Below are 15,338 nucleotides of genomic sequence, written 5' to 3'. Positions count from 1 at the left end.
CTCGCTGCTAAGTGAAACCACTAACTGCCTCACTGTGGTAAAGCCAAATGAAAGTACCTGAACTTCCTCTAGGCTCGTGCAACAGTACATAACTAAATCCCCAACTCACCAATGGAGACTGTCAAAGAAGTAGATAATATTCAAGCACCTCTGATAATAATGAGGTTATTATGTTAAGTGTTGAAGATGAATGCGATATATGTACAGTTCCATGGTCTGTACTGTTTTACACAGCTGAGGCTCCAGGGAAACTCATGTCAACAACTCAGGGAGAACATGCAAATTCCACATGGGACACCCCTCCACCCACCCACCCACACAACCTCATCCCAACTCCTAACTCCACCTCTGTACCTGGAAATGATAAATGAGGCTTTGGTAGGTTTGTTATCGTGCTGTTGAGAGCGGATGATTTTACAGGAAATGGTCCCGGACAGAAAACACGGTGTGAAAAAGCCCCGCGCAGCTGCCCCTCCCTCCCTGCTGTTAAACTAGAGATCCAGAGCGGATCAACCCACTGTCACACTGCTGCTGGAAGGAAGGAGCGACTCTCTGACCGTCTATTCCGCAAGATCCATCATGTTTCATCCACGTCTGCTGGTTGTTTTTCTGGCTCTTCTGGTGAGTCTCTGGTTCATGCAGACATATGTGAGGATATCGATTGATAGATTTTGTGCTGCGATGAAAAATAGACTTTTTTTGCTTCAATTCAGATGTGATTTTTTTTCTAATGTTATAATTAAAGATAATCTGCTATTATGTCGTGTTTTGAAGCTGATATGATGTTTAATCGATGTTTTTTCTTAATGAAATATACTAAAGTTACTTTCACTTTCGGTTTCCTTTCAGCAACAAGAGCTTGAAATAAACATGGTAATAAATAAATGAACATGCAAAATATACTTCTCTTTGTGCTATTATTAATAATAACAGTGCAAACATTTAAATGAAAAAAAGATAAGGTGAAGTAAGTGCATCTGACTACATGGTGGTGCGTTCAGGGCGCGTATTTTTTGGGACTTTCCGGCACTCCCCTCCGCCGCTGAGCTGAGGGGAAGTTAAAATCTGCGATCATCACCCTGAAACCAACAGGCCATCATCCCGCAGCCCATCAAAATCCATTCATAACGTGTCTTGATGGTGTGTTTTTGCAGGCGATGGCCGCTGCTCAGCTCCAATGTGACCCCGTAACCCAGTATGAGGACAGGGGTCGCTGCTGCCTCAAGTGTGAGCCAGGTATGTAAACAATGATGCAAGATTACATTAGATTACATTAAAAAAATGTATTCCCCTTTGCAGGGGTACAAGACAGTTGAAGTTTCTGTGTTAATCTGCGATTCAGCTGCACAAGTGAAACTAATGTAAAGATACAAAAATAAACAGGAGCAAAGACATGCTGTACACATTAAAGAAATATAAATAAAGACATATAATGCCCATGAAGCACACACTGTACAGACACTTTCTATACTGTAAAACTCAGTTGCACTTTATGTTACTGCACCCTACTGAATCTATTTGAATGATATATACTACACTTCGATGCTGCAGAGTACTGTGGTGGTTTGTTGCTGGTTAGTGGTTAGTCTGGGGGTCTTTTAGAATTGAGTCTCCAAGTTCTTCCTGGTCACATGTTTCCTCCAACAGCCCAAAAAGCAGCTTTTGGGTCGAATGGGGGAATCTAAAAGTTACTCAGCTGGGATCCTGAGTTTGATGGAGGGGTATAGAAGTGAGACAGATCATCTTTTGTCTTTTTTCAACACTAATAATGTAATAATGAAATATTGTGATTGACTTATTACAATACGATTATTTTTTTTTGTATTACAGTGAAGTGAACTATATTGTTTCCAATAAGTGATGGAGGGAGAGTACTTTTCTTCTTTAAATTGATGTATATCATCACAAATCTTTATACATGATGTTTATAAAATGCTTTATGCTATTTCTGGGAGGATTTCCTGACTGATCCTAAATGAAGGGGTCCTTGTTTTTCAAGTGGTGAATTTCCTTCATTTAAAACTGGCCATTTCAAGCAGCAACAGAACATATTCAAACAGGCGTTTACTGATAGTCAGAGTGACAACCAGTTACAGCCAGTTAACATTGAAACCACACCCGGCCTCCAAACCAATACATATCCTCTTTCAACTGTTTCCTCATTCTCTGTCTTTCGCAACCACTTTTTAATTGTTCTTTGTGAAGAATCAGATGAGCTGTTTTGTATTTATTTCCCTCATGCCAGGTCAAGTTCCATGGTTTCTGGGTTTCTGTGTGTGCCGTTTGATTTAGTTAAATCCCTACAATTAACCAAACACACTCGAGATACTTAAAAATTCCACATATTTACAGAGAAACACATTTTCCAGGTACCAGCATGAAGTCCGGCAGCTCATGTGAGGAGCCTCAGTGCAAAGAATGTGAGGACAACGAGTACCAGGAAAAATACACGACTGCCACCAAATGCGAACGCCAAGACTACTGCGACGAAAGTGAGGCCTGATCCACTGTGTGGAACTCACACTGAGACGCCTGTTATCAGAGGTCAAGCATCTCAAAGCCTGTCCTTCTTCCAGATCGAAATTTCAAGTGGCGTACCCTTCAGAATAAGAAGAAGCGAATCCCCTGCGAGTGTAAGGACGGCTTCCACTGCTCCAGCGAGCTGTGCTTGACCTGTGTGCCACATCGGATGTGTCCACCAGGACTCGGCGCTCGATCCATCGGTATGGCTTCTGGTCTTCATCAATATTACCTGAATGTTTCTACTCTAAATGAAGTGTGTTGGGTTCAGGCCCTGTTTAAGCAAGATTCATTGAATCCATTTCTGAAAAATTTCAAGAGCTCTGTGTCTATGATGGCTCTAAATTTTGAAATGCTGTATTTTTGGTATTGATGCTTGCGCCTTTTAGCGATATTCTCTCAAAATGACATTTTCAGAACCAGACAAAGAAAGAACTGCAAACGGTCTGTCAGAATGCAACATTTCAGCATCATGTCTTGAGGTTTGGATTTTGTGACGTATGTGGTTTAGTTGGTAGAACGAGTCAGCTTCTAACTCACAGCTTATTGGTTCAGTCCCTCCAGAAGTCCATATGTTCTTGGGCAAGATATTCAACCACAAATTGCTCCAAATGAAGGCTGGGGATATTTCATGGTAATTTCTGTTGCTGTGTGGACATAACCCATGCGGTCTTATTCTCAGAAGAGTACGGTACCTTTGTGGTCCGTCCAAGGACCGTGTGAAACATACATTTCACATTTTTAAAGATGTAGAAGAGGAAGACCAACACTGGCGTCTAAATCTGCTTTGACCCAGTGACCCACTCTCAAATGTGGGGTCGACCAGAGTGAGTTTAATCGGCCAGGGATCAGTTCAGCCAGGAAGAATACAGTGTCTACAAGTGGTACGTTTTAATGTAAAGCATTTCCTGATGGCTCCGGTGACAAGTCAAAATTTATTATTTTGTAACTATGTAAATGGATTTTGTTTAAATGAACTTCCTGTCAGGCCTACAGGATAAATTCAACAGCAGCTAAGGGACTAATCTTGCTGTACCACGAGCACCAACTTGGCTCGACTCATTCTCAGGTTTTCCTTTACTGGTTGGTACCAGGTACTTTTCTAGCAGCTGCTTGGCCGAGTTTCCAGGCAATCACAAAGAATTAATCTCGGCAGTGATGTGAAACAGACGTACAGCATTCATATTTTAATATCTAATAGCAATGACTTGAAGCCTGTTGTACGCAGAAACATGATGACTGTAGCAAACTAGCATTAGCTCCCATTAGCTAACTATCACACGTCGTCGAGCTGGTGTCCTCTCATCTTCAGCTTAATCCTGATTTACGGCTTCCCAAACTCACCTGTGCTTTTCCAGAGAGTTTAGTGGAGGAGTTGAGTTGAGTCGAGTAGTGCCAGCGTCATGAGACTACTGCTACACTGTTCGTTTGCGCTTCAACTGAACATTTCAGCACCTTCAGAAGGTGAACTGTATAACTTTAACAATCTCACTTGATTTCCAGGTAACCACACTCATGACACCGTGTGTGAAAAGTGTCCAGAGGGTCAGTTTTCCAATGACAGCTCCTGGAGGAGTGTCTGTCAGAAATGGACAGTGTGAGTATAGAAACCTACAGTATTTCTCCGTATAATATGAAGTACAAACCCTCATGTGCGATGACAATCAGGTGTTCATACTGTTCTAATAATAGAGCATTCCAGTTGTTCGAGAACGTGAAAGTGTTAAGGGGCTCATTCATCTTAAGTTGAATTTCTAAAAACAATCTGTACTTTTTTTAAACACCTGATACAAGAAATGAAGGCACCTGCAAAGGACAAGGTGATAGAAGATGGAAACACCTTTTTTTTTATTATTATATGTTATGACGATAAATACTGGAAAACAAAGTCATGCTGGAAAGAAAGTCAATATAATTTTGAGCATGGAGGCTGTTTGTTGCTTCTCTTTAACTTGAATAGTTTTATGGAATACGGAAACATGTTCTGAAGTGAATATGACTGAACAGAACCCGGGACTGATCCTGTTATCAACCTCTTCGCAGTTGCGGGAACAACTTCCACGTATCCAAAGAAGGAACAGCAGAATCCGACGTCGAATGCGGTAAGTTGTGGGTGGGCAGATCAGTCGTGAAGGTTTTCTCACTTTCACCTCCCGCCTCTGGTGCAGCTGGGGCTGAGGCGTCTTGTGGTTCATAGTGAAACTACACAGGAGGAGACACTGTGTGTCACATGAATGTATGTCGGTTTGTGGTCGTAAGCGTGGGATCCCCAGCTTGAATTTCAAGGCTGTTGATGTTTTTGTGAACAATCCGCACTGTTGAAGAAGCTGATATTTCATGTGAAGCCCATTCATAAAACTGCAGACTCAGATCACTTCATTGGCCTTGTCTCTCCTGCATCCATACACATCAGCTTTATCAGAGCGGCGTTTAGTAGAAACCACCTCCAGAATGTGGGAGTGGAGAGGAATAAATACTAATGTACTCTCTAAATTGGTTTTCCAGAGTCAAGTTCTATGATAAGAACAGTCTTGTCGTCAGTGATTGAACCGTTTAACTGTGCGACGAGCTCGTTCTTTCACCTCAGACATGAGAACTGAATTGATTGCGCATCATTGTGTCCTGACACCCAATCTTTAATTACTTTAAAATGAGAAATGACTAATCTAAATCTGTTATAAAGTGTAATGAAAAATTTTTATTTTATTTATTTATTTTTTTTTTTAATGTCTTTTTTGCTTTGTTTCCCAGAGCCAACTCTGAGACATATCTTGGCAATCCCGATTGTGCTGGTCGCAGTTGTGTTACTGGTGCTTGTATTTGGAGTTTGCTGGTACAAAAGGCGACGTAAGTTCTGCTCTAAAGAAATACTCAGCAAAGATTTACTATTTCAAATTTCAGTGATTCACTGATGGCTTTTTTTTTCTTTTCCTTCTGTTTTTCTGTTAGGTGAACAAGGATCTTATAAGATGACGCTAGAGGTAAATATCATGTGTGTCTGGATCGGTTCTGTTTGTACAAGGGGAATAAAATACAAAGGAAGTGAAGTTACTACTCCGTTTGAACATTGCAGGTTGTATTTAATTATATCAATTCCAATCAATGTGGCATTACTAGTAAAAGTAAAACACTATACACAATAGTGCACTTCGTTGTGTAATGAATGTTTTAAAACTCCTTTTACATGATGCTACAGATTACAAACATTAAGATTTCATTTTGACACAGTTGTGTAGTGGTTTGCAAAAAAATTTACATACTTTTTTAACAAAAGTCTAAAAAGCAAGGCTGAAGTGGATTATCTTCAGAAAGTTTTTCTGTAACTGAACTGATCTGAAAAATACAAACACATTTCGACAAGTCAAAAAAAAAAAAAGACTGAAAATGAAACCTGCCCCTGCAGTGTTGTTTTCTATTCTCACATCTAAAGAAAGCCTAGAACATTCAGACATACTTCATTGTCGTACTGTGCTGTTTTTTCACAGAAAAACATCTGCACTGAAGAAAAAAAGGATCTGATTAAGGATGTTGAGAAGGGCGAGCTGAGGAAACCGGAGGAGAACGAGCACAACCCGAGTCTGTCCGACCAAACCGGCGTCACTGCCAATGGAAACACCGTGACTCAGGAGTGCGGGAAGTCGGAGGTCCTCCCTCGACAGGAGTCGCAGACGGACACGACCACAACTTCTCATACTTTTGACTCGCCCCCGTTGTCGTACGATTGCCAAGTGAGCCGAGTATCGTCCGGGGGCGACAGTCATACTATCATGTAGGGATGTCATTATATTTTTTAAACATTGCCATTTTTGTCTTCTATCAATATCAATATCTTCAACGAAACCGGACAGTAAACCATACCATAGTATCCAGTTGATCAGAGATGGGAGAATTGTATTCGTTTGTGGCTGAGCCATGTTTTTTGTTTTTTGTTTTTCCTCCCACCTCACACAGATTGCGCCCTGGGAACTTCCCCACATCGCCCATAGCAAAGTCCACCCCTGCATTAAAATGTAAACTATCTGAAACCGTGATGTTGTAGGATAGGGACAGCCTTTACTGATATGTGAATGTGATTCCGTTTTGCACTTGTACAGCTTGTGTGATTTTGCAAGCAAAACATGGTGCCATTTAAACACTTTTTTTTTTTCGATGATGGGCATGTTTTTCTCCTTGAAAAAAGATTTTCAGGCTGCTGCGTTACTTTCTGGGATGATAACAGAAAGAAAAACATTCAGTGAAGTAGCACTGAGGGCTGCGGACATGTCTGTTGCACTACCAAAGGTCCAAATTGAGCACGACTTACACAAATCTATCAGACATATGGGAGCTAGTTTAGGAACCAGGATGCCACTGATTGTAATCAATATGCATGAATTTAGCATTTTTATTCAGATAAAAACTCAGTAATTTGCAATTTGATTTGATGTCTGGTTCAGAAAGCTTAAAAATAGTCAAGAAATTCGAAACAGTAATCGCTTAATTTGTGGAAATTGATGTCTTTGTTCAGTACTATACATCCTACTAATGAAGTAGTTTTGTTCCTTGGTATTTATTACTGACTTGACAGTGTATTAACTTTATTAGGTACTGTAAATAAAGCTATGAGCATCTTGGACCTAGAAACCTGTCTGATTGCACGTGACTGTTTTAGTGTTGCTGGAACATGTCGGGTCATCTCGTCATTTTCCACAAGCTGTTCTGCTTTTGGTCATCTGTACATCTACTGGTAAATTTTATTCAACGGGGAGTAACTATAACTTAGTGTAGCTCAGACTGAAAAGGACTGCTTATTCAGCATATTTTATACATAAAATGTAGAGCAGCTGTCACATGACCATACACAAACAGCTGTCAGCAAAATACTGAGAATTAGAAAATGACTGAAGTCTGATGTAAAATCTTTTTCCTGAAAATGTGCACACAGCCGTTAATGTTAGTGAAAGATGCTCCGTCAGTTCAGCGAAACAACCACAGATAAACAAATTTCCATCAACGTGCTGAAGGAAAGACAAAGTTTATTTAAGCTATACTTGTGTTTTGTATCAGTTACTGTTGTTCACAGTTGCTGCGGGAGAACTGAGTTGTTTGTAGCTCCTCCTCTTATTTTCTTTTATTCTGAGCTCTCATCTTATTTTTGGCCACTTTTATCCAAAGGCTGGATCTAATGTTGTTCCCTTAACCACTAACTCCCAGCCTGGACTACAGGACCCATGTTAGGGGTCAGCAGAGGTCACACAGAATGTCACTGCGGCTGTCAGATTGAGTTTCCACTTACATTATACATTTTGTTTTTTAAAAAATGTTCTCATTTTCTTTTTAATCATAGCCTTTATCTTTATATAGCTGCATATGCTTTTTTAAAATTCTTTGCGTAGTTTATATTTATATTTTATGCTGCTGTGAGTGGATTTCTGATAGCAAGCTCAGAAATCTACTGCGATTGTAGTAACTTATATTTTCCTGAAAGGGGCGCTATAAGCTCATTATAGAATCTAAGCTTTAAGCTGTTTCTCTGCTGCATCCCGAGAGCTGGACTGAAGGATGGCAAATGGTGTAACTCTCAAAAATAAAAGTGGAAATAAAAACAAAAATCAAAACATTTTCTATCATTTGTTCCGGATATTTTAAATTTGAATGCATTGTGGGAATAAAGGGGCTCAGATGGGCGCTAATCTGCTCTGTGTGCGTCCCTGTTTGTAGGGATTTGTATGGAAAGGTGAGGCCGAAAGGTTTTAATCCCGTGGCTCCCAGGAGCGTTCTCATTATCTGCAGATAAAGGTAAAAGCTTTGAATTTACATGGAAACTACTGGGACTGACGGTGAAGATTTTACTTATATGCTCACACAATTTCCTTAAAGTATTTAATAGTGCGGACATTTCTAATTTAAAATTTAAATTTTGATGTGCAAACTGACTATACTGCTCCCACTCATTCAGATTAAAAATATCAATCCAGTTTTTATTCCTAAAAGTTATTATCAAATGCATGTGGTCAATTCTCACGCACATTTAAGCATGAATATTAAATAGGATGTATTTATTGTAAGAATTAGTAAACGTGGAACAATTACGCGAGAAGCCGAAGTTTATTTAGGCAAAAATATTTCTTTCAAGAACTGACAAGGAAACATAATTTACAGCTTGTTGGACCAAAAATACATCTAGATTTATTTACAGGGAACGCGGCGTGTTTTCTTCTTTGGTCTCCGTTGAACTCCGTGTCAAACTTCAGGAGGTCCCTGAGAGTCTGCAAAGTTTAAAGTGCAAAATGTGTGGAAGGAGGGAGAAAAGTTTTCCGTCCGTGTTCAGACGAGCTCGTGCGTGGTGTAGCAGGACGGAACGACCAGTCCGTGCCTGGAGGCCCACTCTGCCCACAGCCTGCCGGCCGGGTGGTAAATACTGTCCGCGGGTTTCTTCACGGTCTCCGAGGTGGCGGTTTCGGCCAGAGACCAGATTTTGGGTTTGTGGCTGCTGGGCTCCTCTTTGCTCTCCAGAGCGGACGGCTTGAGCTCAGAGTCACTGCTGTCCACCTGCTTCACCAGTCCCGGGGGTCTGCCTTCCCGCTGGCCGCCCGGCTGCTGCGCCCGGTCCGCAGCTGCGGGGTCCTCCGCGGCGGCCGCTGCGCGCTCGCGCGCAGCCTCCTCCTCCTCTTCCTCCTCATCGTCCAAGCGACATTTCTGCAAAGCGGCGTCCTCCTCGTCGCTGTCCGCCTCCTGCTCGTCGTCCTCCTCGTCCGACTTCCCCCTGGTGGCCCAGCTGACCCGGTTCTCCTTCTTCAGGCGCCGCCGCGCGTTGGCGAACCAGGTGGAGACCTGCGTGAGGCTCATCTTGGTGATGATGGCGAGCATGATCTTCTCCCCCTTGGTGGGGTACGGGTTCTTCAGGTGCTCGTTCAGCCAGGCCTTCAGCGCGCCGGTGCTCTCCCGCGTGGCCACCTTGGCCACCCTGACCGGGTCCTCGACCACCCCCGGGCGGTACGCGGGGTAGAAAGGAGCGGCGCGCGCCAGCAGCGCGTGGTGGTAAGGAGACGTGGCCTTCAGCTCGAAGGCGCTGTTCTGAAAGAGAGAGAGAGAGAGAGAGAGAGAGGACGGTGACAGTCAGCACGTGCGCATCAAGAAGTGAAGCGATGAAGAGCGCAGGTGAAACACAAGGAGAGGTCATTAAGAAGTTTGCTGAAAATCTAAAAATAACGTCTTTGCATCCTTGATTTGTTTTTTTTTTTTAACGTGATGACCAATTTATTCCGTGAATGATCAACTCACCATGTGTGCGATGTGCCTGTGGGGCGGATACGGGATGAAGTTGTACCCCTGTAGTCCTGAGTATGTTATGGGAACTCCAGCTGCCATCGCTGCCAGATGCTGCTGCTGCTGCTGCTGCTGCTGCTGCGGGGTGTGCACGCCCGGCGGGCACCCCAGCACCGGGATCTGGTATCCAGCCGCCATGCCGACGCTCCTCTCCAGGAAGAAGTTGCCAAATCCAGTTTGCGAGGCGGGCATCTTTCCTGCGTCCCAACAACTGCGCGTGTGAGTGGCAGCGCAAACTCCCGCACCTATTTATACACACCCGAGGGCGCGAGGCGAGAGAGAGAGAGAGAGAGAGAGAGAGAGAGAGAGAGAGAGAGAGAGAGAGAGAGAGAGAGAGAGAGAGAGAGAGAGAGAGAGAGAGAGAGAGAGAGAGAGAGAGAGAGAGAGAGAGAGAGAGAGAGAGAGAGAGACTATTGACTGACACCTAGGCTCAAAAGACCTGCAGCTTTCACTGGAAACAAATCCCATCAAAGAAGCTCTCCGCTGTTCCTTTTAGCGTTTCGGTGGAGGTTAAATATGCACTCGGTCATTTCTGCAAGAAACTTGAGTTCCAATTCAAATGCAACAACTTGGAGAAGTGAATAGAGACTCGTTTATTTACAAGCTCCTCTATGAATTGTAAAAAGTGCCGCGATTCACTTTGCGATTTGGATAAAAGGCGCGTTGAGCAATTTACGCTCAAACCCGAAACTTCAAAAATGGCACGAGTGACACTTCAGATTTGCGAATATGTTAACATGTCGCTTGGTGTCACGACAGGGAAGCTTTGATGTGTTTTTATTTGACGTGTTTCTCACTCCTTGCGTCTCGCACTGATGCCGGAGAGCTTCGAAAAATCACCCGAATCCAGTTAGCAGCATCCCGCCAGTCTTCGTAGCTGCTTGTGACAATTTATTACCTCAAGATTTTAACATTTAGGGAATTGAATTAACAATCCAACAAATCAATAAATAAATAAATAATAATGAGCCAAAAAAAAAAAACGCTCGCGTAAAATTAAAGTTTTACGCACGCATATAAGTGGGGAACATTAGAGTAAGGGAGGCTTCAGTTTAACCTTTTTTTGCAAGTCTTTTAACAGATAATTGAAAAATCACAATGGGAACTGTCAGCCGCAGCCCAAACAGTCCTGGCTGAAGCTTTTTATTTGTTAATGTATCAAATGAATCCTAACAAAGTGCACCTTTCAATGTCAGAGGTCTTTGTCTTGAGTGTTTCGACCTCAGCAAATGCCTGAATGGCCCTAATTAAACCAAGTTAAGCGAAACAGGTGTTGACTAATGTATATGATAATTGTGAGATAACAGATGCTTTGCGTGCGTGCGCGTGCGTGGAGGAGGGTTGATCATGATGAGGAGATTACACTACTGTCCCTCTCTCATGGCCTTCAAAAGAAGCAGGTTAAGCTCGTGTGTTTGTGTTCAAAGGAGCTGCGTGGCTTCTCTTATCTCCTGCAATTTGACAGTTTTATCAGTAGTCTTAAAGGTGAGGTGCTGGTGTAGCAGCAGGGATTATTTTTAAAGTGGAAGCATGCTTCAGAAAGTTTCAAAACATTAAAGAAAGAGAAGGTGATTTTAGAATTTGTAGTTTATAAGTTAGCAGCAAAAAAAAAAAACTTGTGCAAAAAAAACTGTATTGGATAGGACAAACCTGCATGAATTTGTATGTATTTATCTGAACAGATTGTTTTGCATATGAGTATTAGTATTTTGAGTATTTTAAATACTAAAAAAAGCTGATTTTCATGCATCTGCCTTATATGACGCTGGACACATCCACCAATCTGAATTCTGCAGGATTGCATGCAAATGGTGCTAAATTTTATAAAAGATCTGACACAACATGGCCATGTTTGGAAAGTAACAGCTGAATTGTTGTCACCAGAAGTTGAATAATTTACTTCAAAACTCAAATTTGAACTAGGAAATCATTCAAGCATCAGCTAAATGAATAAAGCAACATTTTGATTCTTACTAAGCTTTAAATTACAACTTCCTCAAGTTGCTTCAGCCTCTGAGCTGAACGTTTTGAGCAATTTGATGCATTAAAGATTTCTTGTCATGAGACGTTGCCATGCATTATGAGCACATTGTTATAAAAACTGCACATTTGAATCTTGCAGGGATGTACGCTAACGAAATTGACCACACAGAAGAAATGAAAAAAAAAATAGGAAACTTAACTTACTTTTGATTGCATTTGAGTTCACTTTTTTGCATTTCCACTGAAAATGAAAAAAATGGATCCTTGTAGGTCTTCAAAACAAGATTTACTTTGAAAAAGGAAAGTTAAGTTGTAATGTATCTTTTTTGTTTTGTTTTGTTTTGTTTTGTTTTGTCTTGTTTTGTTTTGTTTTCCTGCTGTTTTTTCCTACTTTCTTATCAAGCATTGAACAACTGGCAGTTCCTCTGTTGTTCTTTTGATGCATTTCTGATTTTGGAGTTTGTTGTGAATTATGAGATTATAGCTCCTCATCATTTTCAACATCTCTCTCTCATGTTTCATCATTTGTGCCTCGTCGGATGGAAATCTGTGCATTGTAGACTTTACCAAAACGTTTAGTCACTAATGGAAAATGTTCTTTTAGCTTCTGTCATGTTCTAATTTTTAATTTCTGGATGTCCAAACGTTAGGAAAGAAAGCTGCTGGTAGTAGAAACAGTTTGAAAAAAGAAATGTGGTGGAGGAGGAGGAGGAGGAGGCAAGGGAGGAATTTATTTGGGTGGAGTTCACATGGCCTAAAGCAAATTTGTACAAGAGCAACAATGGGCCGACTACAGAGCAAAGAGAAAAAGGGCTTATGGCATCAGGAGTCGACATCTCGCAACACAAACAGCTCAGGGCCGCAGCTTTTGTCGACTTTCTTTTCATTCTCTTGCTCCTCTGGCGGCTCAGCCTCGGAGCAGGTGCTGGTTCTGCTCCGACAGGTTTCTGCTTCCCGTGTTTGCTGTAAGGATGTCGGTCGTTTACGGGACAGGAAAGAAAATGCCCGAATACAAGACGATTGTCCCTCAGCACCCAGACAGATAAGAGCAGAGAGGATGGAGTGATCTTCATTTCTGATAACAGTCGAGCTTCCAGGCCTCCTTCAGTTTGCTGCATATTCCACGTTTCAAGTGGCTCAGCACGCTGCCGAGTCAGTGGTGTGTGGAGCGGGGTCAGGACGACAGGCCGAGCTGCCGCTTCAGTGAGAGGCCGTCCCCTACCTGCCCGTCGACAAAGGAACTAAACATGCAATTAGAACAGCTGGTGTGAACAAGACGACTGAAGCTCAGAGAGAATCCACAGAGTCAGACACCTTCGGCTTGTTAGTTGAGGTTGGATGATGCTTAGAATAAGGAGAAAGTCGAGAGAAACTCACTGAAACCAGATGAGTGTTGTGTGAATTAGTTCTGCAGGAAACAGACCAAGATATTACATTTATAGTCAATAACATTTTTTTAATCTCCTTTTCTGCATGCGATCATGTTTGATAAACTCTGATCTGTTGTTGAGAAACTCTTTCTGACTCTTTAGTCCACAAGGTCAAGGGTGACGCTCTCATTTAAACAATACTTGATCGGCCCCACTCAAACCTTACATACATGAGGGAACATGACAGATAAAAAGTTGTATACCCTTAAGATGAAATTGAATCACAGTACTATAAAACAATGGGTTGACACACCATCAATCATCATTATAAATCCATAAACAATCATAATCATATTGTATTTTATGATGTATGCTTCAAGTGTTTACCTATAATTGTTAGTTTTGAGTAAATTTAAAGAAAATGTTAGACAAATCAAATCCAAACAGCATAAAAAAGATGGTTTCAAGCACTTACAAACACTTTAATTCAATCCAAGTTTGAGGATATTTCAAGATTGAGTTATTTGTTTGGTAGTCAATAAACATCAGTATTTGGCAATTGCATATTATAAAGTGTATTATAAAGTAAGTCAAAAATTTTCACTGAAAACTGTTCCAGAAAAGAGTATATTGAGATAATTTCAAAAACACAATTTTCCTTGAATATTTTTTTATGTGCATGATCTTTATGTTTATATAAATGTTTAGTTTTTTAACTCTTTAAAAGGGAAAGGAAACATATCTGGTACATTTCCTCAGTTATTTCATTTTCTATCCCTCTTTGCCCACAAAGGATTAATCAATATTGTGAATATGTGACAAATCGTGCCTTTTTTTTTGTCCACACTTCTGTCATTTTGGCTTTTTGCTTCATAAGGTGTTGAAAGGTGCTCGGAGACTTCGATATGTTTGTCTTTGAAAAATGTTCACATTATTATCAACAACATTAATATTGAATGAAATGAGTTGGAGTCTATAAAATTAGACAAAACTCAGAATAAAACTGTCCCATCTGACTCATTTTGGATTTCCACTGATAAAATATCCACCAAAGTGTAAAAGTAAATTCGACGAAGAGCTGAGAGTCAATGGACGACGGTACTGCGAAGCCTCCGAGCAGAATTCCTGTGTTCCTCCCTAATGGGATTTTCCTGGGGCAGCGGCACAAATGGAGAGATGTCGGCAGAGTGTGAATGTTATCAAGCGCTCCCACCTCCTCACTATCTGTCCCCCTCTTCCCAGACCCCCTTCCACTCTTTGTCCTTTGTCATTGCTCTTATCAGGACCACTCTATCATTCTTTCAAAATAGTCGTGGCACTGAAACCGCTTGCAAATGTAAGTGTGTCTTTGTGTGGGGGGCCGTGCCGCGGCCCGCCCCTCCGCTCCCTCCCGGGCTCGGCCTGATTGACGGCCCTCCGCTGGGTGAGTGACAGGCGGCGTTGGTTAAACTGTGATGGCCTGCGCGACAGCTGCTGCTGCTTCTTCTGCTGCTGCTATCTTCCCTGGTGTGTGTGTGTGTGTGTGTGTGTGTGTGTATGTGTGTTTGCATGCCAAGGGGCCCCCAGGATCCTTCAGCTGGAGGCCCGGCCCAGTTTGCGGCAGCCTGGTCGGAGGGGGTCCCCCCGGTGTGCTCGTCGTTGCAGATCAGCTTGTTATCTCGCCGCGGCCCGCTCCGCCGCTCCAGCTGCAGGTTTCCTCCGCACGTCTGTACAAGACGGAGGGAGGCGCTTCTTCGGCGCTCCGGGGCAGGACGGCCGACCGAGCTGGTGATCGAGCCAAAAACAAGCTGTTTCCATCTGATAAAGTCAAACAGCAGTTCTAAGCGTGCTGGTATGATGAACCTCTGAACACATTTTTACATTTTTTATCTCCTTGTATAAGAATTCATCCTTCAAAGAGCAAAAACCTAAACTCGAAAGCAGGAGTGTTGAACTCAGTTCAGTTCAAGATCTCAAAAACAGCAATACAACTATGAAATGATTATATTGTTCGTCAGTTTGTCTCAGGTTTATGTGAAGGTCAGCGTCAGGTGTCCACGTCAGAAATATCAAGATGAGCTTTGTTTCGAGGAGCGACCGTACCGAGAAGATCAAGTGCAAACCGATCTGCCAAAGAGTTTCCCTCCACTAACCGTGGCGAAATTTCTTCCTGAAATT

The 15,338-nt window shown here is 42.1% G+C and overlaps 2 protein-coding genes across 2 annotated transcripts; one reads left to right on the top strand and one right to left on the bottom strand.

The window, feature by feature from the left end:
• Positions 1-443: 443 nt before the first annotated feature.
• cd40 (CD40 molecule, TNF receptor superfamily member 5) lies at positions 444-7,136 on the top strand. Its single transcript, XM_030119792.1, has 9 exons — positions 444-621; positions 1,155-1,236; positions 2,370-2,492; positions 2,577-2,723; positions 4,024-4,117; positions 4,564-4,622; positions 5,272-5,367; positions 5,470-5,501; positions 6,006-7,136. Exons 1-9 carry the CDS (start codon positions 580-582, stop codon positions 6,291-6,293), a joined length of 963 nt encoding a protein of 320 aa, XP_029975652.1. The 5' UTR covers positions 444-579; the 3' UTR covers positions 6,294-7,136.
• Positions 7,137-8,612: 1,476 nt separating this feature from the next.
• irx7 (iroquois homeobox 7) lies at positions 8,613-10,026 on the bottom strand. The gene is made up of 2 exons (XM_030119067.1): positions 9,784-10,026; positions 8,613-9,576 (listed from the first exon to the last, which is right to left on the bottom strand). The coding sequence occupies exons 1-2, from the start codon at positions 10,018-10,020 to the stop codon at positions 8,827-8,829; spliced, it is 987 nt and encodes a 328-aa protein (XP_029974927.1). The 5' UTR covers positions 10,021-10,026; the 3' UTR covers positions 8,613-8,826.
• Between the last annotated feature and the right edge of the window lie 5,312 nt (positions 10,027-15,338).

This window comes from Salarias fasciatus, chromosome 20 (genome assembly GCF_902148845.1).
Source record: "Salarias fasciatus chromosome 20, fSalaFa1.1, whole genome shotgun sequence".
Lineage (NCBI taxonomy): Eukaryota > Metazoa > Chordata > Actinopteri > Blenniiformes > Blenniidae > Salarias > Salarias fasciatus.
This window is presented reverse-complemented; position numbering and strand designations above follow the sequence as displayed.